General features: G+C 40.1%; 1 protein-coding gene across 1 annotated transcript; it reads left to right on the plus strand.

The window, feature by feature from the left end:
- Positions 1-9689: 9689 nt before the first annotated feature.
- Positions 9690-23494, plus strand: YIPF4 (Yip1 domain family member 4). Its single transcript, XM_054063216.1, has 6 exons — positions 9690-9894; positions 13342-13495; positions 16358-16529; positions 18711-18788; positions 20399-20512; positions 22447-23494. Exons 1-6 carry the CDS (start codon positions 9804-9806, stop codon positions 22582-22584), a joined length of 747 nt encoding a protein of 248 aa, XP_053919191.1. The 5' UTR covers positions 9690-9803; the 3' UTR covers positions 22585-23494.
- The last annotated feature ends 833 nt before the right edge of the window (positions 23495-24327 follow it).

Consider the following 24327-nt stretch of genomic DNA (forward strand, 5'->3'; position numbering starts at 1 on the left):
TTAGCTTGTGGTTTCCCTGTAGGTGATTGCTGTGGAACCCATTATTAATCACGGAGGACCCAGTGAGAGCATTCAACACCTACATCAGAGCCTGCAATGCCTCTTTGGCATTGCCGCGGTGGCTACAGACGTCGGTCATCTGTTTCTGGTTGACCTTTGTTTGGACAGTATGTCTTGCAGTCTGAGTGAAGTAGAAGTATTGGGTAAGCGTGCAGTTTTTAAACTTGACTTTGGCAGCAGGGAAATGTGTGTCTTGTAGATAAACAATACGCATCCCTCTTTGAAGACAGCAGTGTGCAGGTATTGGTGACTGCTGATGACAGAGGGCAGTTTGACACCATACAGTTCTGCCCTGATCTAAAAAGGGAGTGGCTTAATCCTAAGGTTAAAAATGCCCCCCTCTTTCCAGTGAGGGGTAGGAATTTTACCATCTGAGTCAGTGCAGCTGCCTGGTGGGAAGTTGTGTCAGAGGTGCCCTGTTCCTCAGGAACGTTCTTCTGCTTCCGTTAATTGACTCAGGGCAAAGTCTAGGCTTGTTTTCTAAAAGAAATCGGACTTACCCAGAATCATGCATTTAGATGCATGGAAACTCTAATTTGTCTATTCAGATTTCAAACATTCCTGACTATCACAAAAGTAGCTTCAGGAGTTGATGTCGCTTTAAGCAGCTTCATCACGAGGCCCAAGCTGGCGATTTACAGAGTCCAAGGAGAAGCAGTCTATCTTTAAGGTCTCAACCAACACAAACCATTCTGACAGAATCTGACAGAGGTCTACAAAACAATGAAAGCAAGGAAAAGGTTGAGTAGAGACTGACTGTGGCGTTTTTTCTTGCAGTACAAGAACAAGAGGCCATGGAGTAACAATTTTAAGAGTAACTTAATAATATACTAAATGAAAAATAATGCTTGCTTAGACCAGATTTAAAAAAAATCTTTAAATTACTCAAATATCAAGTGTAGAAGCATGGTCTACGGACATTAACTCTCTCTAGGCCAAAACTTAAACATTCTAAAGCTTATAGATTCTACAATAGTTTCCAGTATCACCAGCTTTACTTAGCAATAATCTCATAGTGTGCAGCACATTACCATACTACATTAATAGTTGGTAGTAATGAATAATAACTGCTAGGATACTAGATTACTTCTTAGTCACAAGTTCTGGAAAAATGTTCTGGCTTTACAGTATGGAAAGATTAATTTGAACTCGGTCCTCTGAAAAGTATCACCTTAAATATTACAACTTTTCTAGTAGTTTTTCTAAGCAAATGCACACAGGCTTTTCTTTTTTGCTTAAAGTAATAGTTAAAATAAATAGTTGCAAATTCCCCACTGTCAAAGGCATGTAAGGTTTCTTAAGAGAAGAAAATTTATAGCAAATGAAATTGAAATATCTTTGAACTTTTTTCTTTACAAATACTCCAGAAGTAAGGTAGAGGTAGGAAAGAAAGCAGTTTATCCACATAAGCATATTCTTCAATTAAAGACTCAGTAAGCAGCAAGGTATCATAGTGCTTGTCAAAAACTGACTTAATACTATATGTAGGTACCTTCTCTGCAAGTTTTCTCCTTGTACAATTGCTTCATATCTTGTTTGCTTAAGGAGTATGCTGTGCCATACCTTTCTTCTGTCAGAAACATATGGAACTGTTTCTTGATGTAAAGCAAGTTCCTATTCATAACTATTTGAAATTTTACAATACAGTAGTTATGAAAAACCTAGCCTTCAGACCAGGGTTAATAGTCAAGTTACTAAATGTTTCTACTACAAATAGAAAGAAGTGTATCTACGATGCATTTACTTAATTCACTCTTTAATGGTTTAATTGGAAGTTAGTATAACAGCTGTAATTAATGAGTGAGATGTTCACTCCAGGACTCTGATATATTGACTAAACCACGAAGTCTTGCTGTTCAAAGAAGCCAGGGCTCAGGACATTCCTTGATCATTAGACAGCCCTAACTCAAGCACCTACATATAGCAAGGCAAGCCTAAGAACCCTAGACATAAATGCAAAAGCTATTTCAAACTGGATGATTTATACCATCAGCCTAATCTGATATAACTCTTAAGACATTAGGAATAAAACTCCCCAGCAACTCTGCCTACTTCTCATGTTAACACCACTTAGCTCCAGACTTCCCCCAAGAAATCAGAAGATGACTCTTAACATCAAGGATTCCGACCTCCTTTCATTCAGTAAATATTAAAAATCTTCCAGTAAATTCATATACTTCAAGATTCTTGTAATTCCAAACCTAAAACTAAACAGGAATCCTTCCTAAGGTAAACATTTGCAGGCAGATAGTATTTGCAGCTTTCTGACAAGGCATTTGTATGCAGTACAGCTTTCTACAGCCTTTCTAAATTCTTATTTTCCCTTTTTCCTTTCCCTGACCACCACAGCAAGCAAATTGTTTCAGTGGTGGTAGGAGTAAAGCCAGCACCTGCACACAGTTAAGATACATGGAAGACTGGTTACATGCAACGAGCTACAAGACAACATAAAATCCAGCAGACAAACCGGAGCAATTTGTGATTGTTCACATTTTTACATATAGTCTGGGCACTAATCAATGAAGGTCACTGCTGAAGAGCACAGAAAAGGAAAAATGCATCAAATTATGAGAAATCTGGCAGCTGCATCTAGGTGAAACAGGTTACTTAACTGGTTTTGAACATTTATTCTTCAGAATCCCACCCTGAACTGAAACCCTGGGCAAGGTCTAATCTGTGAAAAGCAATGCTAGAGTGCCCTCCGCTGACACAGTCCAGGCAGGGAACAAATGAGTGCTCCCTTGCAGAGGCTGAAGGAGGAGGGAAGGGGGCTGAAAGGACAGGGAGGACATCCAAGATCTTAACACTTGAGCAAATGCTGAGAAAAATCCATAGTGTCTGGATCAGGAGTGTTTCTCCACCCTTTAATGTTCTTGCATGATGGCATCAGGAGGAGCAACTGTGGAAAATCTACTCGTTGTTCTTATTTTAGGTAAGTATGGGCAGAATGTTGGCCCTCTGTCTTCTTCAGCTTCTGTTTTGTGGGAAATTTCATTTGGCTCTCAGCTGGTCAAAAAGTCCCTAATAAGAAAATAATTAAAACAAGTTTCCTTTTATTATCAAAATAATATTTTAAAAGAAGCTAGTGAATGACAATGAATGCCTTTACAGTTTTTTGAAAGCAGAGAAATACAATGACTTTCTTGCCTGTGTTCGTATGGAGATAGAATCATAGACAATGACAGAGCATGGAAAATATTTCCAAATAGCAAACAAGTTCTGTTCTTTGCTAGGCATGCTCAGCAGTGTCACAAAACTGTGTTTTGCTTCACATCAGCATACATGCATTGTAATTATACTTAGAAAATCATACAGCACATGCATAGGATTGTGTCCAGCGCATGAAATCATGAAATGAGAAGAGAAAGAACAAGTCACCAAACCTATCATGCAATCTCATTTGTCACTGCTCCTGTTTGGCACATCAATAAAACGTGCATTTGTGACTCATCTTACCACATAATATTCTGCCATTATCATTGCCCCAAGTTTCCACCTCAAAGCTGATCCAGTGTGAGATTCCATCTCTTTCTCTTCTATGTCCTTCCATTCTTTTACAGTGCTCTGAGAGCTATTCTTCACATTTATCAATAAGTACACTGCTTTTGTTCCACACACTCCCAAGTCTCATTGTAGCAGTGTACATTGATAGTGTGTTAAGGGACAGGTACCAAATTTCTTAAAGGTTTTGACACCCAACTTATATAAATAAGAATTACAACGAAGCAAGTCACAGTTTGTGTTAAGTGCAAGCAATTCCTTGACATAGCATTCTTTGTTGTCATTCCTATACATAGCAAAAGAAAAAGAAACAGTAGGAAAGAAAAAGAAATAAAAATAGAAAGAAAACCAAGAAAATTAAGAAACAAAAAAAAGCACCCACAAACCAAGAAAGGAGTATAAAGGAGTCCAGGCTTTACAGAGGGATCTGGACAGGCTGGGTTGATGGGCTGAGACCAGTTGTATGAGGTTCAGCAAGGCTCAGTGCTGGGTCCTGCACTTGGGTCACAACAACCCCATGCAATACTACAGGCTTGAGGAACTGTAGCTGGAAAGCTGCCTGGCTGCCCCGGACCTCAGGGTGTTGGTTAGGAGCCACCTGAATATAAGCCAGCAGTGTGCCCAAGTGGCCAAGAAGGCCAACAATATCCTGGCTTGTATCGAAACTGGTGTGGCCAGCAGGACTGGGGAAGTGATTGTGCCCCTCTACTCAGCAGTGGTGAGGCTGCACCTTGAATACTGTGTTCAGTTTTGGGCCGCTTACTACAAGAAGGACATTGAGGTGCTGGAGCACATCCAGAGGAGGGCAGCAAAGCTGGTGAAGGAGCTGGAGCACGAGTCTTAGGAGGAGCGGCTGAAGGAACTGGGGCTGTTCAGCCTAAAGAAAAGGAGGCTGAGGGGAGACCTGATTGCTTCCTACAACTGCCTGGAAGGAGATTGTAGCAAGGTGGGTGTAGGTCTCTTCTCCCAAGTAACAAGTGATAAGACAAGAGGAAATGGCCTCAAGTTGCACCAGGGGAGGTGTAGTTTTGATATTAGGAAAAATTTCTTAACCAAAAGGGTGTTTAAGCATTGGAAGAGGGTCCCTGAGAAATAGTTGAGTCATCATCCCTCGAGGTATTTAAGAGATGTGGAGACATGGTGCTCAGGGACGTGGTTTAGTGGTGGACTTGGCAATGCTAGGTTAATGGCTGGACTCAATCATATTAAGGGTCTTTTCCAACCTAAATTATTCTGACTCCATGGTTCTAAATTTGTACAAAACCAGATGTGTCTGCCATTCTATGGAGGCCACAGCTTCCAGAAGCATCCAAGATATACCAGCACCACAGGGAACAGCACAATCATACCAGTGTAGGTACATATAATCACAGAATCACAGAATATCTCGAGTTGGAAGAGACTCACAAGGATGATTGAGTCCATTCCCTCCTCCTCACAGGAATACCTACAAATAAACCATATAGCTAAAAGCATCATCCAACAGCTCCTTGAACTCTGACAGGCTGGCTGTAACATAGGAAAGAGGAAGAGACATGGGAATTTGAAGGAAACCTCTTGCAAAGTTCTTGTAGTAAACAAATTCCACGTAATAGTTAAGAAAATGAGTTACAATTACCAGATGTCTTGATTGCTCAGCTTTTTAAAGGGGAAATCAAATGACATGGTATCTATCAGGCCATTTTGTATTGTCAACACAGTTTTCAATTAAAATGAAGGTTACATACAATTATAAGTGATTACACTGTAAAATATCCAGCCAAGTTATATAAGTACAAACTTAAGTTATGTTTGTGTTGGGAAATGGTTAAGTGAGAAAGGACATGAGAATGTTGAAAAATGGATCGAGGAATGGTTAAGTGAACAAGGACATGATTTAACAGAAAGGCTTTGTGAGACACGTATTGTGTAAAGTGGAAACCTTGTTAAACTCTGAGTGTAGATATGGACTGAAAGAACAAGAAGGCATACAAGAAGGAATCTCTAAGAAGAAACTTCTGAAGGACAAGTGAGTCTTTCCCAGGGGAACAGGATGGAGCACTGAGCCCAGCTGTAACTGTAATATACCTGCAAGAAGATACATGAAACTCGAAGTAGCAATATAGTAATAATGAATTAACAAAGGACAATGAATCAATAATGAATTAACAAAAGACAATGAATCAATAAAGAGCAAATAGTTTTAAGTAACTAATCATGTATAAGTTGTAACAAAGCATTAAGGCATAAAGCACAAAGCACAAAGCACAAAGCACAAAGCATCTTTTGAATGTTAGGGTATATAATCCGGGCTGATTTTGAATAAAGTCGAAGCTTGCTTTATCACTCACACTGAGTTGTCCGCTTGCTTCCCTCGCCGTCGACATGTTTGCATATGACAGAGTAGGAACTTTCCAGTCATGTTCTCTCCATAAAAAACAGATTGACTTTTACTTGTTAAAATTTATCTGAGACAGAACTCACAGCGATTTTCTTTAATGGATATGTATGAGAAAGAAGGTTCCTTCTCCAAATCAAACCACTGCTCTAATGCAATTTCTCATCCTGTAACTTTTCCAATTTAAAATACATCCATATTAATACTCCATGGCATTTAATGAGTTCTATGTATGAAGTAGAATTAAATATATTTAGCACGAATACTGAATTTAAGCCTGTTTCCCTGAGATATCAGAAGAAAAAGTGTCCTCTGAGAATAAATGTGTTGGATTTTAGCAGGGAGCAGAGGGAAGGAGCTAGTGCGAGAGCCTAAGCAGAGCTACCTGGGAGCTCTTGTGTTATATCTAGTAGTTGTTGAACATAAGGAAAGTGAGATCCTGGTTCCTGATTCTTCAAAGCACAGACCACAACCAGAGCCATCGTGTTTGTTTTCTTATTATAAAAGGGATTGGCATCATCACCTCAACTGCATTATTTTATAACTTCTATCTACTTAGGTGTCATTGCAGGTCAGCCAAAAAAACATGCTTCACAGCGCTATCATGGACCAGATCACAAACGGATCATTCTGTGATGCTTTTCCTGTTATCAAACTGGACATCGGGAAGCATTTCTCTACTGAGAGTGGTCAAACCCCGGAATGGGCATCCTAGAGAGATGGTCGATACCCCAAGCATGCTGATGTTCAAGAGGGATTTGGACAACGCCCTTAGGAAGATCAACATGCTTTAATGTTCAGTCAGCCCTGAAGCAGTCTGGAAGTGGTACGAGGTGATCGCTGTAGGTCTGAATAGTCTGAACTGAAACAGTCTATGCTTTGTCATGCTGTTGTATTCATCACAGCTGCTGCTAGCAAGGCCTGGTAAAGGGGATAACTTGGATGTAGCAGCTTAAACCATGGGAGAGGTTTAGGGATAATGCATTTTAATCCTTAACTAAAAAGGCAGCCATTCTGGAGTGTACGCAATGTGCTGCATTCTACATCTGATTTGTCACTATGCCAGATTTCTTTCAAGACAAGGGAACTGCAGGAGAACTTTCTAGAAAACTCAGAACTGCAGGGGACTACCAGGAATACTAATCATATACAGGGACTGGGCATAGCTTAAAAAATACCATAGATACTGCATATAAACACTGAGAGAGCATAAACCCAAAAGAATGGGAGAGAAAAAAGGATGTAGGGGAACAGAATAGATTTGGGATTGCATGCAGAAAGCAATTAGCAAAAAGGTTACAGATGGCTGTGATGATACTGGGAGGTGGAGTCATAAAAAATATCACTGGATTGTAAAGATGGATGCAAATCTTTCTGAATTATCAAAAGGGAGGATGTGGTTTTTTCATATCCATCATCGAAGGAAAATATTTTGGATGATGCTTTTACTCAAAAAGAAAGTAAAAAAAAAAAGGACAGGATTATATTTGAAAAGCTGAGTATTTGTCAGCAAATCTTTTGGTACTGAAAGTTGAAAATACTGCTTTTAGCAGTATGCAGGAAGCATATTACATGGGTCAAGCAGCATGTAGAAAGATATGAAGAGAATATCTCACTCTAAACTGAGGAGCAGATTTACAATTAAACACAATAACAGGCAGATGGTAGGTGGAGGAGGCAGAGGGCATTGGCTGTGTGGATGAACAGCTTGTAGAAGAAAACCAGCAAAACTGTTGCAGATAGCGAGGAGGGGGTGAAGCTGCTGTCCCAAGGTGCTGCAGATGCTGGATTTCTGCCATGAACTTTGAGGTCAATTTTGGGAAGTCAGACTGTACTAAAACAGCTGTCCTCATGTCTTGCTGCATCAGAGCTGCTCAGGCAGAGATATCTTAACATCTAAATCCTTTTGCTATAAGACTATCTGCATTCTTTATGCACTTGAACAGTCTCGCTAGCAAATACTAATATATGTAATACATATCAGTACCCCCAGGACTTAGAGAAGAGCCCTTTAAGACAGTGGATAAGTGAAACCTTATAAGATTGATCATTTTTTTACTCACAAACTTAGACATACAACTAATTCACATAAAGTTTAAGTGGCAACCTTAAATCACAGAGCCTTTAGCACAAGGGGGCTGTGTCTCATCATTCACAGGGTCTTGTCAGCTGGCTTTCCATGAGGAGCATGTGCTGGGGAAACACCTTTATGGAGGGAGGCATTGAAAGTACCAAATTTCCTGGAGCTACCTTTCTTGCATACCATCCCCCACAGCCCATGGGATGCACAGGGCTACAAGGGGGCATGTCCAGGAGCCAGTAACCAGTGGGGATTGATCCCCAGGCTGCAGCCCCAGCCCCTACCCACCATCCCATCTAGGTGCTGTCCCTGCACCCCAGGAGATGAATGCTAATGGCACCACGGACAAACACACGCTGGGGGCTGCTGCGGGCTGACCTTGGTGGGAAAGTGAATTGACAGGGCCTGATCAACAAGCCTAGGACAATAGCCATGGCAGAGGGGTTGGAACTAGATGATCTTTAAGGTCCTTTCCAATCCAAACTATTCTAAGATTCTAATATGGGTGACCCATGGCTGATTCGTATTGCATTGCTATGTGTGCTGTTTAATCCGTAACTTCACACGTTGCTATTATCAGCAGAATTGCGCTGTGCTATTCTTGGTGCAGAGTGTGAGAAAGAGAGGCAGTGAGCAGCTGGGGCCAGAGACTCTGTGTTTCTAGGTCGATGCAAGCTGTTTATTCAATGATATAACAGCTGGACCTGTTGCAGCAATGGTTGCAGACCCACCTACAAGTGGACACACCGCACAGGACACCCCCAACTGTCCAGGGCAGCCTCTCCAAACCTTCACTGCAAAAGGGGCTCCTGCAGCCACTGCAGATTTGGATGATGGTAATGGGACAACTGGTGATGGATTTTTCTTAATTACTATACTTATTCTCTCGTAGTAATGATTAGACTCATCGCCTTTAAAGCTGTTATTGTTAACTTGTTGTTAATCACTGCTGACCATTTGTTACCTTTCTTGTTGTAATGAGTAAAGCTTTCACAGAGTACTGAGAGTTGGGGCTTTTACGCCCATCGCTCTGCGGCAGAACAGAGGGTGAGGCCGCTACGGGCGGGCGGTGACGCAGGAGACGTCAGCCCCTAAGCGACAGGAGGACAACGCCACAGGTCCCACACCGCCTCCCACCCTCCTGCCGCGTCTCACCCCATCGGGAGGAGCGAGTCCCCGGGAGGCAGCGACACCGCGCCCCGATGGGAGGGGCGGCCAATGGCGCCGCGCTTCGCACGCAGCCAATGGGCGGGGCGGTCAGTGCCGCAACCAATTAGGGGGCGATGCGGCAGCCAATGGGTGGTGCCGCGGCCGATGGGCGGGGCTATGCGGCTGCCAATGGGGGGGGCGATGCGGCTGCCAATGGGAGAGGCGGAGCCGCGGCCAATGGGAGGGGCGATGCGGCAGCCAATGGGCGGTGACGAAGCCAATAGGAGGGGCCGTGCGGCAGCCAATGGGGGGGTCGATGGCACCGCCCGTCGCACGCAGCCAATGGGCGGGGTGGTCGGTGCGGCAGCCAATGAAAAGGCCATATTGCAGCTAGTGGGTGGGGCTGTCGATGCCGCAGCCAATGAGAGAGCGACGCTGCAGCCAACGGGAAGAGAGAGGCGGCAGCCAGTGGGCGGGGCGGTGCCGCAGCCAATGGCCGGGCGGCGCAGCGCTGTTTCCCCGTGAGGCGGCTGCGCGGTGGGAGCGGCTTTGAGCGGAGGAGGAGGGGTGGGTCCGGGCGGCTCCGGTGTCCGCTCGCCTCTCGCAGCCCGCACCGGCCCCGCGGAGCGCGGGGAGATGCAGCCCCCGGGCCGCCCCCAGCCGCCGCCGCCGCTGTACGCGCCCAGCAGCGGGGACTTCACCTTCGTGTCCTCGGCCGACGCCGAAGGTGAGCGCAGGGCCGGGGAAGGGCCCGGTCGGCGGCGTGGCGGGGCGAGGCGGGCGCTGTCAGGGCCCCACGCGCGGTTGGGTGCGTGTCAGAAGATCGAACCGCCTGTGGGGGCCGGGAGGGGATCGCAAGGAGCGTGGAGTCCAGCTCCTGTCCCTGCACAGGACACCCCAACATTCACACCGTGGGTCTGAGAGTGTTGGTCAAACGCTTCTTGAATATTGTCAGGCTTCGCTGCTTCCCTGGGCGCTGTTCCAGTGCTCCAACACCTCCGGGGTGAACGGCCTTTTCCTACTACCCAACCTAAACCTGACAGATGAAGCCTTTCGTGCTCAGGGAATATGAGAGCAGTCAGAATCATATAAAATTTACCATTTGATGTAATTATTTTGGGGAGTACCCTCACTCTATAGAGCAGTCCCCAAGTTCTCCACGAGTATTACAGAACAACAGAATGACCTGCGTTGGAAGGGACCCACGAGGATCATCGAGTCCAGCTCCTATTCCTGCATAGGACAACCCCAACATTCACACCATGTGTCTGAGGGCACTGTCCTAATGCTCAGCCACTCTGGCACATCTTCCTGCCTTTCCCTTGAGTCCTGTCATTGGTCACCAGAGAGAAGAGATCAGTCCTTCCTCCTTCCCTTGTGAGGAAGAAGCCCTGCATGTAGTTTAGGGGATGAAGTGTTGCCCGCTCAACGAATCGCTGTGGTGGGCCTGCGTGCCATGAAGACACTGTGAAAATGGACATCCAGGAGTTGAGTTGTATGAACTTACTTTGATGGAGAGTGACCTTTTGGGCTCTGCCCATTTAAACAAGCATTCTACTTTGTGTATGTATTTAGCTACTGTTGTAATTGTGGATAGAGAATCACGTAAATCCTGACTCATCTGCCCCACCCTGGTAAAGAATTACTGAAGTGGAAAAACTGCTGTGGAATGCCTGTTCTTTGGTAAAATTTCCAGTCCTTCTGACAAGGGCTATGAATCAACAGGTACAATCTCAGCTGTGTTTTGGGTTCTTTTGTTTTTTTTTTTTTGTTAGTTTTTGTTTGTTTTGCTTTTGTTCTTCACCATGGTCTGAAAAACGATCCATGTACCTATCTGGATTCCCCTTGGAAGTATTTGTTGAGTAACGCTGAACCCAATCCACTACAGCCACCTTTCAAGTAGGATGTGTTGAATTGAACTAGGCTCTGTGTTCTTTACAACACAAGCAAGGTGTGATCTCCTGCTTTTTAAGGTGTAGTTCTGACTGCAAAGTGTTGCATAGACCTACCCTAACAAACAAAAACATAAGCAAAGTTAAGCAGCTTGATATTTCTAAATTAAAATACTACATGTTTTGCTCTAGTTTCTATTAGTTTCCTAAATCTTGATCCAAATGAAAAATAAACTATAAGATGTTTTATTTTCCCATCCTATTCAATGAGAGGTAGGAGCTGCTTCTGGAAAAGAATGTTGGAGAGGTGTTTGTAATTAAGTAGACAGATATGGTATAAAGAACAGACTAGTTTAGGTTTGGGGTTTTTTTTTCCCTCTTGTACTGCTTTTTGAAAAAAAAAAGCAAGGACTGTCTTCAAAGCTGTTTTTCCAGCTGGTTCAAATGATCCATGTGAGATACCTCAGTATTGCTTTTGTGATGTTCTGCCTGAGACAGTAGCAGTGAAGGCACCCGAACTCTTGCTATTGAACATCAGAGTCATCAGTTCTTGGCAGGTTCTTCAGCGCTGTGTTGGCCTCCTGTTAAGTGTCTCACTCAAAGCAGTCTATAGAAGAGGGGTTGCAGAATTCTTCCCCTCCCCCCCCAATTTCTGCTGTTTATGTCTGACCTGGGATGCCTTGCAAAATATGTTTCATGTTTGTTAATAGGTTTCATGATTTAAAAAGTGTGGTTGCAGATATTTACCAGTCATTGACTGCTAAAAGGAGCCTTGGTAAATAAGATGCGTGTAGAAGTTTTGCTGCCTCAGGATGGATTGTCAGCAGTCACAGAGAAAGGAGAAATGAATGGCTGGTTGGACTATTACACTTGCATGCTTTGGCAGCCACATCTATGTACAAATTATAGCAAAAAACTCTCCTTGCAAAGCACTGTTATGTTGTAGCATGAACAAGTATTTTTAAATGACAAAAGGGTCCCAATGACAATAGTAAACTTTTGAGGCATTTTCTAATGTGATGCCCAGGCATTAAGAATACATTTTTCTTTTTTCCTTCCTGTGTAAACAGCAGAGGAAAGCTTTGCTTTTGTCTGGTGAGAATAGCATGTGTGCACTGGTCCTTAGATAAGCAAAGAAAAATTCCTTCTTTAAGTTACAGTGATCTTTACAGGGATCCTGTGCTGATGGTGTTCTTAGAATCAAAGCAATGGATCATTAACTCTCATGACCATGAAACAGCTGAAAAGCATTTATAGAGAAGCTTAAATTATGCTGGACTGGCCTAGCAAGCTGATTTGGGGAGGAGAATTCTGTTAAACTAATTGTGATGCTAAGTGATCAGTGAACACTTCAGGCGTGCTGGCTGAAGACTGTATGAGATTCTGTCACTGTACAAATTCTGTTTACATGCAATTGTGTTGCATTTTGATATAAGATGTCGCAAATGCAGTCTGCAAATACGGCCTGACTTGCTTCTGTGTGTGTGTGTTCCAGAAATACTTGCTATAGCCAGGTGTATTTTCAGTTACTATTTTCTATTTTTCATCTGTATATAACTGAACACAATGCACAAATAATATTAATGTTTATTGATGACTTTGACAGAGCCAGAACATACATAAATTGCTCTTCATTTTGTTTGTTGAGTACTGTGGCAGAGCAAGATCATAGCCTAGTAGAGAGAACTTCCTGTATCTCTTCTTACGCACTGGAAACTAAGGATCTCCGATGTTGTTCTCTTTCTAACATTTTTACCTGTGTTAAAGGCAGGCTACAAATGAAAAAACCTACAGATGTTTTTCTTTCATGAAAAATTGGGCATAAAAGCAGAGAATGGTTTTGGCTGAAACAATGCCACCATGCAGGAATGGGTTCCAAAAGAATTACCTTTTTTCTTGCTGACTATACTATAAATAATTCACTACTCGTCTTATGCTGAGACTTTCATTGGTTAATGCCTGCTATGCCTTTTAATTTGTTATGATAATGCACAAATTGAAGCCTTTCTGTCCTACCATACCACTGTCATCACAAGTTCCATCTAGAAGCTGAAACTTGGTAATTTGAGGCCTAAACGAATGTTGTTACTATTGCATTAAAACCAGAAGTACCCTTTTCAAATTATGTGTCTGTTAAATTATAATTTTACTCTATAATTTTTAATATCTCATGGTGATGACAAGCACACGTAGCCTAATGTCTGTAGTTTGTCTCACAGTACCTTTGAAATCACATGGCTTTTTGGCAAAACGTTAAATCTTTTTCTCCCTTTTTCTCTAAGATCTCAGTGGCTCCATAGCAACTCCAGATGTTAAGCTAAATCTTGGAGGAGAATTCATCAAAGAATCCACCGCAACTACGTTCCTAAGACAGAGGGGGTATGGCTGGCTCCTAGAAGTAGAAGATGATGATCCAGAAGATAACAAGCCACTCCTGTATGTAATAATTCTTTTTGGGTATCTATCTTTATTAGCTATGTAGGACAAAACCCAACAATTCATAGCCTCTGAAGTTGTCCCACAATCTTTTGCTGTGACCTGAGTTCTTTTTAATGAGTCACTTGACCAATGAGTGTTTTCTGGTACAGGAATGAAAACATTACGATTTTTGTTATGGGTTTTGTTTTTATTGTAAAAGAGGCTTGTTGTTCACTGTGGGGGAAGAAGGACGGAGAAAGTAAAATCCATTTTTTTTAAATCTCTAAGTATAAAGATTTCATGGCTTTTCTGCTCTTATCTGCTATCTTGTAATGGTTAAATTTAGATTGTATTCTTTCAGACTTTTGTGCAGATGTTGCCAGTTTCTTAGTGCTGTCAAAGAATCAGAGGCTAAGACAGTTCTGTGGAAAGAGTCATATTAAGTAAATCCAAGCAAATTATGTCATTTGTTTTGAAGTAAATGTGTTCTGAATCATGCTTATTACAGTAGGGGTGCTAGAAGCAGGGTAACACAAACATTGTAATCTTTGATACTGTCTTACATTATAAAGGCAGATTAAAAGGATGTTAGTGTTGAAATACAAGAGTGTCCTTAAAACTGAAAATCTCTACATCCCTTTTTGTTCATAAAAACTTTCCTTAGCAAACCACATTTCTCTCTTAGGGCTACTACACCGTGAATCAGGCAGCCTGGACCTTAGCCCTTGTTCTGCACCCGAGCAGTTCCATTCTCAGTGTCTCACTGTTTTCCTGTGTGAATTAAAGATAATGATGTTCTAAAAAAATTGAGCGAGCAGGAGTGTTCTCTGGAGAACTCATTTGAGAGCTTTGGGAGAGATGTCTGGCGAGCTTAATAATGAAACTACTACTTGAAAAGTACTTTAGAATGTGCAGAAGTAGCTCCTTATGTGAATAAGTCTGTTGTGTAAACCTCTACCTTTTAATTAAGAAATAGAAGCATGTGCTGGAGTGGCACATCCCCTCTTTTGTGTTACTTTTTATACCACAAACCCCAAGTTTGTGATTCAAAGACAGGCAGGTGTTCTACGCTGTTGATTGCTGGGAGTGAGGTGAACATGCCAGGGAAATGATCCGTTTGTGGCAAACAGGATGAATATAATCATCCTAACAGAGAAAACCTTAATCTGACTTTTGTGCTGCAGTTTTTATGCAGTTCTGATTATCCCCAGGACATGCTGTAATGAAGCCTTGTAATGTGAATCCTACTAAGCATTTAAAGAATAGCATCCATCTAAGGAAAGTTCTCCAATGCCGTGCTACCATGAAAACTTTTTGTTCAGTAGGGTGAGATGTTGGGTTGTTTTTTTTTTTTAACTTTCTCGTTGGGCACCCTTACTCCAGACACTTGTTTCCTGTTACAGCTACCATCACTTCTTAGGGTGAGGTAGCTGTCAGTTTCATACAAAAAACAGTTCATTCACATAAGAAACTGTCAGAAGCCCAAAGTGATGACAATTATTTCCGGATAGGAGGAACTATTGTGTTACACAGTCTTCAGAGTAAAAGATAGGAATGCTACATCCTGTTGAGATAAATGGAGGAAAATAGATGCGTCTAGCCTACTCCTTAGATTCAGAGATGTGTTAAAGAACAATTTTCATTATTTAGTCAGAACTTAATAATACCAATTCTAAAATAGCTTCAGTAATAGCAATCCTCAAATTTCCTTGAGACTTACTGAGTAATATTTAATTATTTTGGGTTTTTAACGAGAAGTTGTAGTGAATAGTGTCTGTAGTGAATTTATTTTTTGCTACAGCTTTTGTGATTAAAAAGCCATAAATCAAAGCCTTGTACAAAACTTTCATAAAAGGACTTAGAATATGATTCTACTTCTTTTTTTTTCTCCACTATTCTCTTAAATGTAGAGCAGAGGGATATCTGCCAGGAAGTCTCTAACTCTTCAGAGCTCCTCAGTCATGACTTCATAACAAAGATACTAGCCTACAGTTTTATCCTAAGGTTCCAGTCATAAATGTAAAGTAGAATTCCCTATTACTTGGAAAGTCTGCTTCTTTCACCTTGTGCTACCACAATCAAGACAAGGTGTATCAGTTAAGAGCTTCTCCAGCAGAAGAATCTGTCAATTTTTAGCTGCTTACAGCTAGTTTGTAGCAGGGAGTGAAGAAGACAGTTAGAGAAGAGCAAGATCTGTTGATTAAATGTATTGCTAGTTTAATTGGCTTGTATTTATTTTTACCCATGTTGGAAACAAGCCAGTAACTACACAGCTGGCATAAGCAGGTCTGCTGAAAACTATTGTTGTTGAAGCAAGTTAAACCCCATTTTATTTTAAAAAATAAATGGTTTTATCTGATGTATTTTGAAGGGTTTAGGATTAGTGAATGTAAAGGTATCCTTTCTCATAGAATTTGAAATAAAATGCTTCCATAATGAGCGTGCTCATGGCAAACTGGTCAGCATAGGAATACGCAGATACAGTTTTGTATATGCCCATGTCAGACTTTTAGGTATTTACAGCAGTATGAATGTGTCATGTGTTCCTGCATGATGGGAAATATATCTGCTGTCTTAACTGTAGGCTGTTAGGGTATGTTGTATATGCTTTCTTGTCCTCTAACTGATTAATATTATTAATATATTATAATACAATTAAATATATCAAACTCTGTCACACCAGTTACTGAATGTGGGATGAAGGTATGATGTTGCTTTGTTGTGGATGAACTGTTCTTTTGCCAGTTGTGGCTTCAGAAAGCCTTATGGATGACAGGAGACTTGCCTGATAAACATACTGTTTGCCCCTGAACTGACTTTTTATGCTGTATTTCATTACTGTGGCGTATCATAATGCGATCTCTTGCTTTACGATTTCAGGGAAGAACTTGACATTGATCTGAAGGATATTTACTACAAAATTCGATGTGTGTTGATGCCTATGCCATCTCTTGGGTTTAATAGGCAGGTAGTGAGAGACAATCCAGACTTCTGGGGTCCTCTGGCAGTTGTCCTCTTTTTCTCAATGATTTCATTATATGGACAATTTAAGGTAGGTGTCAGCCTTCTACATAGAAAGAAATCTAAACTAAACATGGGGACATGATTGCTAAGCAATTGACATTCTTATGTAGGTAGAAAGTCTTTTCCTCACCTGTGGGATGTTTCAAATGCTGTTTCTCAAGTTAATATATAGAAAGACAGCAGTAAGAAATGTATTAGAAGGCCCACAGATACATTGATCACTATAAAATGCCAGGTTTGTTTTTATACAGTGAAAAAAAAGAGACGTGGTTTCTACAGGAGACAGATTGATACTAATGGGTTTATAGTCATATGCGTGAATCTTTCCATTTTAATGGTGACCTTTTGTTAATGTACATTCTATTACTAAAAAACTTGCCAAAGAACATTTGTTTGGATGCCATGAATTTTAATTTCCTGATAAATAAAGCTACTTGTTTAATTCGTACTATATCACCACTGTTATCTGTTATATTTAGTCTTCATTAGTGCAGTTTGCTATTTTGTTCTCCCTGCTTGATTACAATCAAATAACTTTCCTCTGGTCAATAGACTTTATTCCATAATTCCTTTTGAACTCTAGGGTGAATATGCCTTTTTCAGAGGCATTGTGCAAATTTAATTTGCTTCCATAAACACCATTAGCTTCTTTTCTTTATGTTCAGATTGAAATAGAGAAGCAATATTATTTCTAGTCATAATTTGAATGTGAGCTGAGGTGATGCTGCTTTGGAAATCTTTGACAGACTGTATGTGCAGTTAATTTTAAATACAGTGTAGCATAGCACTGAGCCATATGGAAAATAACAGAATGGGCTTATGCAAGGATTTCTGGGAATGGTGAGGTAAAATCATTCACTTTGCGACCTCTGGCTCCCATATGGTGTACAAAACACTAAGAATTCGCTCTCAGTATGTTGTTTCTGTGAGACTTGAAGTGAACAGACTAAACCACTGTATTATTCAAGTCTTCTGAGTAGACCATTTAGCTGCCACCTAGGCAAAGCAAGGAGTATTCCTTGAGCCCATGACAGATAAACTGCCTTCTGCAGTTTGTGTACTTACTATATGTGAACAATAGGCCTAATATTTCTTAGGAACAGAGGATTTACCGTATAGATGTAAAAGTAGTGTGTGTTTGTGAGGAGGGAAGGCTAGTGGCTAGCAACAGGATGACTGACAGCAGCTAAATTTGAGTGGTGAGCTGCAGACACACAATTACTTGACTTTAATCTGGTCCTATTCTTTTGGACAGTGGAGGAAAGCAGGAAGTAAAAAGGAAGCCATATAGTATATGCATAAATAGGATAAGGCCATTATTTTTATGTACTTTTTTAAGTGGTCCTGTAATTTTTATCTGTTTTTCCTCTATTTGATTCTTCTGAGAATCTGGAACTTTTAATTAAGCGAAATATTGAATTGAGTACTAACTTTGTTTTTAAGTTGAGCCACTGTACATTTGGAAATACAGAGACTGGACTGATTGTTGTTTTCTTCTATAAAGCTATTTCAAAAGGGAGAGCTTCATTTCTTATCCTCCCAATGGCTCAACTCCAAGAGTAGCTGGGTTACTTCAAAGGTTCTGTTAAGCTGAAGGTTCTGTTAAGCCAGAGAATCATTTTAAGATTCTTCTTTAGTTTAAGAGCAGAGCAATTAAAGAAGCAAGAAAAAAAAAAAAATTACAGACTTTGTCCCAGGAATCTGGGCCCTATTATGAAGTTGTAATCATTATCAAGTTTGACTGAGAGTTAAAGTCCTATGTTGTCTTCGGAGTGTTATCAGTTTCAGTAAAGTGTCATCTTTATGGATCAAAGAAGCAGAATTCCAACTCTTTGTATTGGTTGGGCTGACTTTACAAAACATGGTCTCAGACAGTTTTTAAGTAGGCAGGGTGCAAAGACATTTAGCTAATGTGGTCTTAGCTGTAGTTTTAACTAAACTTTTCCTACTCTGCTACAGTATTACAATACATATTGCACGTGCATTCCATGTCCACCAAATTTACTATTAATGTGATCCTGTAAATATAACTTCTGAATTTTATTCTGAGATTGTGTCGTGATTTTAAGTAAAGCCATTTTTGCCACAGTTAAGAATTTGGTTTTGTGTAGTAAAATGCTTGACTGCAATGAAAGTGATTCTATAAATTGTTTTTCCTTTCTCACAATGAAAATGATTAATATAAATGAATTGTTCTTTATCTCCTAAGGTTGTTTCTTGGATTATAACTATTTGGATATTTGGATCCTTGACAATTTTTTTACTGGCCAGGGTTCTTGGAGGAGAAGTAAGTACCTGTATGCAAAAAGGACATAGAGGAAGTAATGTAAAGTCTTTTGGCTACATTTTTCAGTGGCAGTTGGGTTTTCTTGGTGCTTGGCTTTAGACCTGGTAGCCAACTAAGAATGGATGCAGTTGGCAAGCGTAACATCTACATTTCAGTTTCTTGGCCTCCAAAATAAAATCTCTAATACAGTCATGATCGGCTGATCTTTCTGTGGACTACATGCTGGACATGATAAACAATCTGGAAGTTTGTACTATGAATCCCAGAAATTCTAACAGATTCCTGTGATCTAGGACTTAAGTCCACTGCAGAGTGGAGGGGGAGGTGATTGTCCTGCTCTGTTCCACAGTGGTGCAACCCTACCTCGAGTACTGTGCAGTTTTGGGCACCACAGTATCAAAAGGATATCAAGCTACTGGAGAGTGTCCAGAGGAGGACCACAAAGTTGGAAAGGTTTGGAGGGGAAGTGGTATGAGAAGCAGCTGAAGTCACATGGTCTGTTCAGCCTGGAGATGAGGAGACTGAGTGGAGACTTCATCACAGTTTACTGCTTCCTTACAAGGGAAAGAGAAGGAGCAGGCACTGATCTCTTCTCTCTGGTGACCAATGATAGGACTTGAGGAAATGGCAGGAAGATGTGCCAGGGGAGGTTTAGGTTGGATACTATGATAAGGTTCTTCACCAAGAGGGTGGTGGAGCACTGGAACAGAACTCCCCAGGGAAGCAGTCATGGCGCCAAGCCTGACAATATTCAAGAAGTGTTTGGGCAACGTCCTCAGACACAAGGTGTGAATGTTTGGGTTGCCCTGCGTATGGCCAGGAGTCGGACTCGATGATCCTCATGGGTCCCTTCTAACTCAGGACACTGTATGACTCTATGATCCCATTTTTGAGGGACGAGTGCTTTCCATTTTTCAGTCCTGGAAACATTTTATGTTGTAGCACAGGAAAATATGTTTTAGTCCCCAGAAAGGTAAAAACAGCTATGGAAATACTTTGAACAAGTCTGTTTAAGATAATCATAATAAATTTAAACTGGAAATGAGAACATTTCTATCCTTCAGAGGGATCAGGTTTTAGGTTTTCTCCTGATGCCACAGACATTCGAGCACTTTATGTATTTATTCATGTATAATGTATATGAATACATTAATGCAGAAAATTATATCTTTGCTACTTGTGACATCCAGGAGTACAGCTGGTGACTGAGAGGTCTCTTCTAGTTCTGTGTTCTTGGGTATCATTTTTACATTCCACAGTGAGTGGCAGTTGAGAACCACATAAGGTGAAACAAGAAAATTTGAGGGATGGGTGGAATTACATATTTTAACCTATCTTAACCCTTGGAAGTGAGAAAATTTTCATTTACGGTGCTTGTGTTTTTTTAAAAAAAAAGACAACATATCTCTAAGACAACCAAATGATTAATTACAAAATTCTAGGGGGTAGCACACAAAAACGATTTTCATACTAATAAAGTTCCTTTAGTTGAAATTTCCTGCATACCTAACACATTATTGTTGCTATTCACACTGTTACAACAGATCAAATTGTATCTGGTAACAAAGATTGATTACTAAAGCTTGCTTTTATGTGCTTGAAAATTTCAGGTTGCTTATGGCCAAGTTCTTGGTGTGATAGGATATTCCCTACTTCCCCTCATTGTCATAGCGCCTGTACTTTTGGTGGTTGGATCATTTGAAGTTGTTTCTACCCTAATAAAAGTAAGTTCGGTATCATCTGAGAATTGCTTACATTATCCTAACACTTCAAGTATTAATGTGTTCCGGACAACATAAGGATGAGTCAAAATATTCACAACTACAGTGTGAGCTCTGTCATCCTTTGGCTAGCATGGTGGACATGACAGCTATGTGAATTCTGTTTTAGATGTTTCTTGTGAGTACTTGGGGAGATACACTGCGGTTGCTATAACAACACTTGTTGTTATCAGGTCATCTTCTGTTTAAGTATTTCGCTGTGCTTTAATAGTTGCATTAAAATAAACAGGATTATCATTTTTAGAGGAGGATTAAACCTTGAAATGAAGAATCTGAATATAAGCTGTTCTATCCCTTCCCCCATCATCCAGCTTATTTTTAGCTACTGCAGCGTGAATATGACATTAGTCATTGTTCTGAGATCTTCTCATAGTGGTAGCGATACAAAGCTCTCGATACCCTTGTCAAAGCAAGGTAAGCATTGTTCTGATTTTGCAGATGTGGAATGTAAGGCACAAAGCAAGAATAACTTGCCTGATACCACCTGCTGTTGGGTACCTTTTATGAAACTAGTGACATTCTCTGATAGATCCCAGAACTACATAACATTCTTGAATGCTTTCAGTACTTCTGAAAACCCTTTTAGATAGCTTTTGAAGTTTTGGAAAGGTTGATTGAGAGAATTCTGTTACTAGTTAAGCTGTATGCTTTTTCAGTTCTTGTTCTGTTGATTTGATTGATTGTTGACCTTTTAGCTTGCTGGTAAACAGTATAATTGAGGTACAACTGAAGTGTATGATAAATAACAAAATTGCTGTGTTTGTGATTTGATAAATTGCAGTTACTATTAAGTGATACAGTCAGAAAGCAAATTATTAACTTGCCACTTAACTAATATATAACTTGAAAATAAATATATACTAGCGAAACCCGTCTTACTTGATCACTACTAACAGTCATCAATCCCATGCAGTTTTGGGTGGTGATGTTTGGTTTTGGGTTTGTATTTTTAACATGGCAGTTGAACGGGCCACATAATCCCTGAAGGGGTTTCAGCTCCTTTGATGGATCTGTGGAAAAACTTTGCTGGAGTCCCATTATGCCTTCTGCCCTCTCTGGTATTGTGTTTTGCAGAAGATGACAGTGTTGTTGCATGTCTCTTAGTTTTAATGTTTGGGGTTTTTTAACTGATATTCAGGATGCTGCTTCAGGATAATAATGTCTGATTACTTTTTGCTATAACCTTGCTAGTTTGAGGTTCGAGTCAAGTTCATTGACCTCAACATCTATTTATAAAAAGTATGCACACTAACTTCTTATAGCATAGTGGATATTCATAGGTTGTGTTGCCTTCTACCAGTCTTTTAAACTGGTTCTTTCTTAACTTAGTAAGCAATATAGTTTCTGATTGATAGATTGTATTTTGGCAGTCTTCTTACTGTGTCTGAAAGGGGAAGGAATGGGAAGTTCAGTTACCTTGAGGTGAGGGCACCATAATAAAATAAAAGCTTTTAAGCCAGATGAATCCTGGAACAAGAAAACAGCAATTTGGCTCTCTGGGATATATTGTAGGAGGAAGAGTCAAGTATAGTAACTCTTCTGCTTAAAGGAAGGGGGAGGGGTTAATAGTTGGGGACAGTCAAAGGAGAAAGAGAGGTTATTAATCCAGTGGATTTGCTTGCTTTACAGTATCTGTACCATAGCTACTCACGTGAGTGAAAACATCTCAAATGAAAATAACATTCCTATTTGTTAAACATTTCTCTAAACTTAAATGAAAATGCATAGTATCTTCTTTGTGTGCGTGTAATTCTTTCCCCTAGAATTCTTGTTTTGGAGCATTTTGTTTTCATTACACTGAGAGAAGAACTGATTTTTATCTTGGTATTTGAAGAGATCTTGTGGTGTCAGCTAAGACTGTTCATCTTCTTTTTCAGTTGTTTGGAGTCTTTTGGGCTGCATACAGTGCTGCATCATTACTAGTTGGAGAAGAATTCAAGACCAAGAAACCCCTTCTAATTTATCCAATCTTTTTATTATACATTTATTTTCTGTCCTTGTACACTGGCGTGTGATCTAGTGCGAGATGTGGCCAGAACCATATTTTATTCACTTGCAGACTGATAATGCGTAAGATTTAAGGAGGCTGGAGATGATACAAGTGACTGTTTTGTATCCAGTTGTCAAGATGTTTTAAGGTTGAAGAGCATATTTGTGTATATTATTTAATGAAGCAATTGTAGCTATATAGATTTGTATCAAAGGTCTAGGTTTGTTTAAGACTCTTCAGATTTTAATGAACAAAATAAAAGAACCTTGTGTTTTATAAGAAAGTGTAGCAAAACCACAACTCAATACCTGTGCCAAAAGCACTAGGACCAGATTACTATATTGGAGGAGAAAAATGAGAAGTTTAACAAAGTGCAATTTTCTTTGGAGCTTAAACACAGCTGGCTTTTTTGGCACAGCAAATTCTGTAGATAATATATATTTATGAAACAGTCCTGATTGTTCACAGAATAGTCTGTAAAATCAAGACATGAAGATACTACTTTTAATTTAGTGCCTCAATTACTTTGATTTGGCTATTGAGTTTTTATAAATTCCAATTTGTTTTCAAAACATGTATATACTGTGTATTTTGTATCTATGGCTTGTGTGTAGCGTAAATACTCCTTGGTTAAGGATGTATATTGGGTTTTTAAAAATTGAAGATATGAGTGTTTGAAGTCTTCATTTGATATCTCTGACCAAAGGAGCAAGATATTTACTGAGGGACTTAATTAATTAAAATGCATATTTAGAGAATCAAATTATTTTACTTAAAAGGATAAACTTACAGAGCAACAGGTGAACACCTTTCTCAACTGTAGTGTTGGCTTAATGTTGGAGAAAAAAAGATGATCTATCAAATTTGTGTGACCTTTAAAGCAATGTTATTTTATGATGACAAAATAAAAATGCTTCCCTAACTATGTTTTACAACATCTTGCTCTGTTTTGCTTTTAATAGCATGGTATTTAACACACATTTGTTTTGTGTTTGGTTTTTTTTCCCCTCAGTACTATTAGTCCCTTATAAAGAGAACTAAAAAAGACTTGTGAGGCCAGATTCTACCCTCTGACTAAAGAAGGCAGAGCTACAACTTTAGTAACAATTACAGTCTTGCTAATTTTGACTATCCAAGGATTATGCAATAACATGATGACATGGTAAATGTTTCCTGTGTGCTGTGTTGATCATTTATGTAATAGTCCTTGTGGTAATGTTTCCCCACAAGGGAAGTCCACTGAGGTTCACTTTGCATGGTACTAACTTAGGCATCTGCAGTCTTCAGTGTTTAGCATTACCAAATGGATCTTAAGTTTCTTAATATTTTTTATGCTAACAGGAAAAAAACATTCCCTGTGTCTCTTTTTTTTTTTTTTTTAAAATGCTGCAAATAAATTTCAGCTGTGACAAGGAAATAGCAAGGGCTGTCTTTGATCCCCAATGGACACATTTCCTTATCAGAACTATAGTTTTTCTGATTTTTAGACTGTGTAACTTGCCATTTTAGTAACTTATTTTTACCACTAGTTACTGAGGCAAAGTACATATTTAAATTGCAACACTACCACAAACCTTTAGCTTATACAGTCTGCTTTTCTGGCTGATGCCTACGTTGGTTTTAAATGAAACTACTTAAAACTGATGCTGGACATAAATTGTAAAGTAATACTCAAGCTTGTAATACATCAGAGAAAAAACAGTAGAGTGACTTTTCACCTAATTTTTGACTTCTGTAGAAGTTCTAGTTAAACTACTGCAGAGCCATA

This window comes from Cuculus canorus, chromosome 3, assembly GCF_017976375.1.
Source record: "Cuculus canorus isolate bCucCan1 chromosome 3, bCucCan1.pri, whole genome shotgun sequence".
Taxonomy (NCBI): Eukaryota; Metazoa; Chordata; class Aves; order Cuculiformes; family Cuculidae; genus Cuculus; species Cuculus canorus.